The 8,546-nt window shown below is 34.9% G+C and overlaps 1 protein-coding gene across 1 annotated transcript; it reads right to left on the bottom strand.

The window, feature by feature from the left end:
- Window positions 1-1,313: 1,313 nt before the first annotated feature.
- timm17a (translocase of inner mitochondrial membrane 17A) lies at window positions 1,314-6,259 on the bottom strand. The gene is made up of 6 exons (XM_005805254.2): window positions 6,179-6,259; window positions 4,307-4,406; window positions 3,973-4,036; window positions 3,612-3,740; window positions 3,370-3,480; window positions 1,314-2,172 (listed from the first exon to the last, which is right to left on the bottom strand). The coding sequence occupies exons 1-6, from the start codon at window positions 6,202-6,204 to the stop codon at window positions 2,096-2,098; spliced, it is 507 nt and encodes a 168-aa protein (XP_005805311.1). The 5' UTR covers window positions 6,205-6,259; the 3' UTR covers window positions 1,314-2,095.
- Window positions 6,260-8,546: the final 2,287 nt, after the last annotated feature.

The following is an 8,546-nucleotide window of genomic DNA, read 5'->3' on the forward strand; positions in this document are numbered from 1 at the left end:
GTGGAAATTTTAACCCTGCTGGGTGTTCCCACTTGACAATGGTCCGAAATATACACCAAACTGGTTTTGGAAGGGATCTGCGTAAAAATCTGTTTAAACTCGCTGAGGTTTCAATCAATGAAACAAAAAAACATAAAAGAAGAAAGTCTAAAAAAAAATCCAATGGTAAAATGGTGTCAATTACATTTAATGAAGCCAAATCCTCTCTTATGCATATGCACTTTTAGCTAAGCAGGATTTCTTTTTCTTTTTTTTTGCAGAAGCTATGTCCTTAAAATATATTGACATCACATTATTTGTTTTATTTTTAGTCGTGGGAAATACCAATAAACATTTTCCAGAACTAGTGTGAAATGATGTTTGGTTATCCAGTTGAAATACAGCAAGTATCAGCAGTCTCAGGTCTTCTCTTTACGGTAAACATTTACTTTTTCTAAACAGACTGTGTTTTGAAAATATTTATAGTCCTAAAGCTGCTTACATTTTCTCAAATTATAACCACAAAACCTCAATGTAGTTTACTGTGATTTTTTTCCCCTGATAGACCAACAGACACATACTTATAAAAAGAAGGGAGAATGACACATTTTTCAGTTTTTATAAATAATATTCTGGGAAGTGTGTCATGCACACTTTAGTGTATAATTTTGCTTCCACTTCACTGAAACACAGTTTATGTTAGTCTATCTTTTACGATACATCAAAATTAATGGATTTAAAATGACAAAATATCAAGAAGTTCAAGCTATATTTGTATTTTTGCTTGGCATTGTACTTGTACTCTTCGCAATGCTGTTAGGCAAAATTAATGCCCATTTATATTTCAAAAACTAATTTAGAAGATATTTTGATTCAAAATTTCTTGATTCTAGATATTTTTTAAATACCATCAAACACGTTGTGGTTTTCAATGCTTAATGGACGTCCTTCCTTTAATCATGAGCCAGTTTATCTTCTCATGACAAAAATACATCTTCTACAAGTAAAAATTTGCACAACAAATTCACAATAAGGTATTTCTGCTTTTGATGATTCAGAGACTAACCAACATCCTTTAACATCCGCTTTTCGAAATGTCCTTCGCATGCAAAATGCAGGACTACAACCATGCAAAAATGCAGGTGAAGTGCTCCCTCATGTGTCACTTGTACAACTTTAACGAGAAAGCTGCCCAGTTGGGAAAAAGAGACATTTTGGTCTTGGTGCTTTTAGAAGAGTTCCCTCTAGTGGATAAACTGAAACCTGCCAAGGCAGCAGGCCAAAATATTAACATGTTACAACTGAATCTTGACCCAAAACTGAATGGTACAGCAAACATTTAACAATTAATATCTTTATTGTACCATTGTACAATCTGTTATACAGATTTAATACATTACACATCAATCCCTTGCTTGAGTTGCTCTCTTGAAATGAACTGCCGGTGCCATTCTTTACCCTTAGCAGTATTTCTCGCACTGTGTTGAATGGAAAAATTACTATCACAGAAAACAGAACAATTTGATATAACTCTTTACAATCTAAAATAAATAATTCACCCAAAAACAAACTACTTCAGAAATGGATCAGTTTCTGAAAGAAGTTTCCTTATTTTACTGAATAAAAGAGGAAGGCCAGCACAGAGTTGCTGGCCAACTCAAGCATATGACATAAAAGGCAAAAAAAAACTGACATAAATGAATACAAGCCAAACTTCTTTTACGTTTTAGAAATGTCATTATGTTTCATGTGTGACGTGTTTTTCTGAGATTCAACACCATCACAGCTCGTCTGTAAGGATACGTATGTCACACCAAAGCAGAAAGTGCATCTCATAGTCACAAATAAACAGCTTTCACCCCAAAGCTGTTCCGAGCAACACAGATGCATGTGAAAAGGCTGAGAATGGCAAAAGGCAGATCTGTACATCTCATAAAAGAAAAAAAATGAAGATGAGTTCTGTCCTTCGCTCCCCGTAACAGATCATGAGGTCATGACAGTGGGTATAGTTTTTAACAGAAAAATAAGATGACAGTCTGCACCTTCATCTCTTCTTTTTATCTTCAGCAAGGAATTTAAAAAAATCTAGTGGATAAAAGAGGGGAGTGCGGCCCTCTCACTGATATTGTCTGTAGTCCCCAAAGGGAGAGGTGGGAATGGGAGCAGAAGAAGGTTCCTCGGCAAACTGGGGTCCTGAGGAGGAAAAACAAACATAAATATGAGAGCAATGTGGGAGCCGATCGGAAGTTTGAAACAACAAACATCAGACGTTTGAGCACACTGCATGTCAAAACCGTTCGCATCGCACTATCACATGATTGTTTCACTCTGTACTCTGGATATTGGAAATTAAAAAGAGAAAAAGGAATTAACCAATTTTAGCCTAAATTTCTTTTTCAAATTCTGATTGATCAAGTATATTTAATTTCCCATTTTCAAAATTGCTGTTATTTGAAATATATGTATATATCATTACTGTGAAATAATACTCATCAAGTTTGGAAACATGCTACAGCTATAATCAATATTTGTCTAATGACACAGTTGCTTTATTTCATTTTTAAAGTTGGTATAAAAAAAGAGGTTGTAAAATCAAAATTCTAAACTTACAGACCCTTTTACTAACAAAAAAAATCACTTTCTTTAATCCAGAACTGTAATTCTTCTTTTGGAAAATGTATTCAGACAGAAAATGTTATTTTTAAATACACAGTGATAGTATGTGTCACTATCAACAATAACCATACCTTTTTCAAAAGTTCTTTGTGAAAATTTGTCAAAGAAGTTAACTCATGTTTTGTCTCCCCTCCAATTTCTAATACTGTCATAACCTTACACTATTGCTGGAATAATTCAACCTTAGTTTTTTGGGGTTTGTCAACTCCTACAGTGTTATCAATGTTTTAACCCCCACCAAATAAATCAAATATTTGGTTGGCCGGCATTTTATGTCCCTGGATTAAATTAGAACATTGAACATAATTCTAATAATAAACCTGTTGTTAATAACATCTGTTTCCATTTGCCTGGAGACGAGAGATTGTTTTGTTTGAGCCCTATCAGCAGGAAGGGACGTTACTAACTCTGTTACAGTAAAGTAAACATACACGTCAGGTGATGAGTAACCAGAAGTAAAGCTGGCTTACAGTCAACATTTTTTCCTTTGCCAAATCAAACAGCATCCTTCATATTTAGCTCAAGCAAGCTGAAGTGATTCTAAAGTTCACATCAAAATAATCAGATAATCAAAATAATCTTTCAGAAGGGCATTTTAGTTAGAATACAGACGCTTATATTCAGGTATTTTCACATCTAAAACTTGATTTTACACACAATGTTAAACAATGTTGGAGAGTTAATGAAAAAAAGCACTTTTAACGATTTACTCACCAGTTGGGAACTGTGCAGAAGCAAACCTTGTAAGTAAGATTCCAGCACCTTCTATCAAAGCCAGCAGAATACCGCCCATCGCTGCTGAGCCCACCATGGCTACTGGTCCATCTGTGGACACAAGAAACAGCTTTAACACAAGAAACTTGTAGTTCAGAATGAAAAAAATAATAATTAAATATAAAATTAAAAGCAAAATAAAAAAATCTGACATTTTTAAAACGTCCGCTTAATGTACTCACTTCTGGCAGCGAGGATCGCACCCGTCATGGCCCCACTTGTTATTGAATTCCAGGGATCCTCTTTGCCTCGCACTTTTACTAAACCACAGTCAATCATGGAGAAGAGGCCTCCCCACACTGCAAAGCTACCTGAAAAACACAGACACACAAAAGAATAGAGAGAAAACTGAAGGCATTGACTGACTGTTTACATGATTGCAACTGATTGCAGCAAAAAGCAAAACCTTAAAGTACTTTAGACCACAGGACAATGAGGTCAGTTAAGAAAAGCTGAACTGTAAATGTGTTAGTGATAAAAAGGGAACTAGATTGCAGACAATGTTTGTAAAAGAACAACTTGTTTTGGGGTATTTATTCTTACCTCCTAGTTGTGGAGCTCGGGTCTTGATGGAAGTTAAGCTCCCCCTCATTCTGTGGCTCATCCCCTGCAAACAAGAGCACCAATAGCATTGATTAGTGGAAACCGATTCTCAGCTCATATTGGTAAAAACTAAAAGATGGAAAAACAAAACTTTATAAGTGGAAATGACCATGTTTCAATTCAAATAAACACAGACCAAGGCCCCATTCATAAATCATAGTATCCTTGAACAAGTCTCAGAGCCACAAGGCCAGTGTGTTTAATGCCAGTGCTGGCTTTTTGAAAATGTGTGATTAAGAAAAAGTCTGTAATATACTGTGGCTTGGTAACTTACCGAAGGTGCATTTCTGAAACCTTTCACTGCCTGAAATATTCCTCCTCCAATGGCTCCCATGGTGAAAGCTCCACCACAGTCGTCCACAATTCTCCAGGGGCTGAAAGAAGGAAAGAAAGTAAGTAATATAACAAATATAAAATATCTTGAGTCTGAAGTCACATTTAAAAAATATCTGAGATGCTGTTTGTGTGTCAGTTACATGAAGACACTCTGGGGAATATGATTAAAAATATCAACAGCATAATCTCACCATTCTATCAAATTAAAATGCATGAAAATTAAACCATTTACATGAGCAGCCTGCAATAATTCTTACATTTCTGATTTCAAGGTTTCCAGGCATAACATCCAAGATGACTACAATAACACTGGCTAAATACAGACAACACCGACTGCTGCACAACTATAGGAAATTATGCTACAGCAATTTTATTGTTAAATACAATTATTTAACAATAACAACAGGGCAATAATGTGCAAAAAGCTTGAGTCAAATTTTTGCTCTTCCACTTTCTAAAACAATGTTAAGCAAAATTCCTTCAAAATTGCTTCACAGACACTAGTTTGATTTAATTTCAATCCACAGAGAACAGAATGGTCAACTTTGGGAAGATTCATTCTGTATTATTTTTTTCTTTATAGCATATATGTATTTTGTTATATTTAAATAATTTGAAAATACTTATCAAACCTCCCTCAAATTAAAAAAGAACACTATAGATATTACAGATAAACCTTTCTTAAATTATCATGTCCTATTTAAGTAAAGAATGTTTATTCATAAAGAACCGTAAGCCACAAAGCCCAGAGGCTATAAGCAGCCAAAAGCTCATTTACAAGATGAGATATAATCAGGAGCCTAACTATTTAGAGCCCTGTAGGTGATGCCCTTAATGATTTTGTTTAAAGAACAAGAGAAAAGTAAATACAAATTTTAAAAAAATCTCTTTGCTATTGTTTGATTGGAGCATTTTATTTTACCAGTAGAATTTAAAATAATTATTGATTCGCAATAAATAACACAGGCAGCTGATTAGAAATGCCAATATCTCCTTAAGGTGATATAAGCTAAGGGGACTTATACCACCTTAAATGTTCGAGTCAATCTAACTCGAACATTTAATGTGACGTTAAGCTTTTTAATTCTAAACTAGCAGCTATAAACTGTAACCATAGAGGAAAAATTTGTATAAAATTCAAAACGATCGTTTCCATTTTAAAAGCTTAAGAAAATAAACCTTTAACTCATCGGACATGCTTTGATAAGTAGTTTTTGTCACAACTATGATTACATTTCTCTACATAAAGGTGATCTAAAAACTCTACGACGCCAAATCCGGATTTAAACCTCCCTTTACATGTACATTCAAGTCAAGCATACACCGAAAAATAAACCTGTTACATTGTGTTGTAATCGTGGATAGTTAGCATGGAGATGGCTAGCTAACTGGTCTAACAGCTCAATCAACAATAACTGAAATATTACCCCCAACAGCAACTTTTATATTAGCGGTAACAAGAAAAAGCCGACGATGTGCAGTTTGTTGTTCACATTCTGTTACTCTTTAGTCACTAAATGTTTGACAGTGACATGTGGGCGAAAAAGCCGACAAGGTCACTAACAACGTGATTCTAGCCATGAAGCCTGATGTTAGCGCACTCATCCTATTCATTTGCTATGGGGTGTTAGCATTACAGCTAATGTTAGCCAGCTTACCGATGCTGATTAGATGTTTCAAATATCCTACAGACGGTAACATTGTCAACAACGATAGACACCGAACAAGATCCCTATTCAAATTTAAGCAACTACCGTGGTTTTTTTAGCTGACGTCACTAAAACAGTGTTTTTGTTGTTTTAAAACTCACCATGGTTCTCTAGCATACTCCTCCATTTTGTTCTTTCGATGTTCCCCCCTGACGTAAGTTCTCCTTCGTCTTTTTCTATTTTGATTGGGTAATCGCAAACCAACTTTGAAATTGAATACTGCCCTCTATCGAGTAAATGTGTATATAGTCAGGTTTACTCTGCAGTTTACAACTCAGAAAAATGGAAAATTGTGCAAGTTAATATTTTTTTGTTACTAATTTCAGAAAGTGTATCTCAGTAATACAGATTAATGAAATATAGTTAATTCAATTCAAAAATAATGTATTTATTCCAAAGGGAAATTCGTATCATATACCTCATATTATCTCAGTATCTTCAAAGAGTTGTAGATTGTGATATTTTTCAGCAAAAAAAAACATGAAACAGTATTTAATGGAAACAGGGACTCATCAGATAAATGCTATTTTTTCACCAAATAGCATATCTCTGAAATTAGTGACTATTATTCTCCATTTGTAAAAATTGTTGGAGCCTTTTCTATATAAGATTTTTAAAGAAATTCACACACAATGTGTTTTTATTGCATATTACAAGTAAGACAGTGACTCAAGAGCTGTTTTAAAGTAGGATCTTTGTTATATCTTTACTTTGCATCTGAATGATTTATAGGTGAGATTTCAATTGAAAGAATGTGAACAAAAATATTCATCACTTTAAAAGATTTGTATTTAAACTGGTTTTCATTGGTCAGTCCATAATATAAGCATAATTAAATTCTGGCATCTGCTTACCTTGGCAATCATGTCTATTATCAGGATTTATACTGCTGAAAGTAATTCAAACATTAAAAAAGCACTGCAGAGGTGAGAAGGTTCAACAACTTAATGTTAACCAGATCTATTCTCACTGTATCAGTTTGAAAAGCTACTCTATTCGATCCAGCAGGCATATCATCAATGCTTTCATGCATTTCCTATTTTTTTTAAACTCATTTTAGCAGTGTAGAAGGTCAGTCAGATAAGCACGATGCATGTTTTTACACATAATCAGCTATTTGCTTATTGTTCATATCAATTTTCAAGTGTTTTACAAAGCATAAATGTGACTTGCAAAGTCGAACCTCAATTAGTTACATCTATGTAACATTGTGGTTATAGCTACATTTTTTCCACCCCTTTTAAATGACTATATTTTCTGGAACCCCCTCTGCTGGCTCTGAGTCAGTAAGCTCAACATTTTCATTCCTTCCCCTTTTTTCCTCCATCCGATATGAGCGTTGCTGGTCAGAGGAGCAGCCACAGCCCAGACACACAGCTGGCCTGCTGCCCACTATTAGAAAGGGGGAAAGGAATGGTTCTAAGGAGCGAGCCCTCATTGAGAAATGACCAAATACGGTCAATTCATGGATACAGAGGCTGAGGCAGGGTTTGGAGAGATAAACTGAGCTGTTGTTGCTGCTGTTCCCCTCTGCTCCTCCAAGCCCTCTGGATGACGGTCACCATTTCAGACAATTTAGATGGAAAATAATTCACGCTGTTTATATGACAGGTACAATCAGCAAGATAAGGAGCAAATGTCATGCATTAGTGTTTGGCAATTTACAGATGGTATGAAGAGTGTTACAGACACGTTGTAAATATATTTAAAGACCAATACTGCAGACTATGTGTTTGCTTTAAAGAAGGGGGAAAAAGATTGATTTTGTTCTGCTACCAGCTTTTAAAACAATGCAGTAAATTTAAAGAGTTGTGAAGTCATTTCAAGCACAGAGCAATAACATTGATGCTATCACCCTCAAGGCTGTAGCTCTCCATTTCACACTTGTGGAAAAAACCTCACTGGTCTCCAAACAACGAATATGTGGAACAAGGTGGCCATCATACAGAGTTGATGAGAACATGGTTGGAGCTAAATACTGGTCAATCCTGGAAGAAAAAGTTTCAGAGGATTCATATGACTTCAGAATAGCAACAGTAGCTCATAAAGCCAGTTACAATGGAATGGCTGAGATAAACATGTTTTAGAATGGTCTAAGTCCAGACCCAAATCCAATTGAGAATGTGTAGGAAGATTTAAAATGTGATATTCAACTATTTTTCCAACAAATCCAACTTAGAACATGTTCAAACATTAGTCTCCACTTCCACAAAGATACATTGGACTCTCAAACATATTCACTTAGATATTTGGATATAAAGAAATGGCATGCTTTTTATATTTTCCTTTATGAAAAAAGTCATTTGACTTATGAATCTAGCACTATGAGTTGCTCTGTCTCCTAATTTTATGTAGCATCAAAGTCTGTTCTTGTTGTGATGTGACAAAATATAAATCCAAGGTTTTGCAATATGTGGATTCATGCAGACTAAAAAACAGCTCAAATGTATCAAACACTTAACACAAAAT

This window comes from Xiphophorus maculatus, chromosome 20 (genome assembly GCF_002775205.1).
Source record: "Xiphophorus maculatus strain JP 163 A chromosome 20, X_maculatus-5.0-male, whole genome shotgun sequence".
In the NCBI taxonomy this organism is placed as follows: domain Eukaryota; kingdom Metazoa; phylum Chordata; class Actinopteri; order Cyprinodontiformes; family Poeciliidae; genus Xiphophorus; species Xiphophorus maculatus.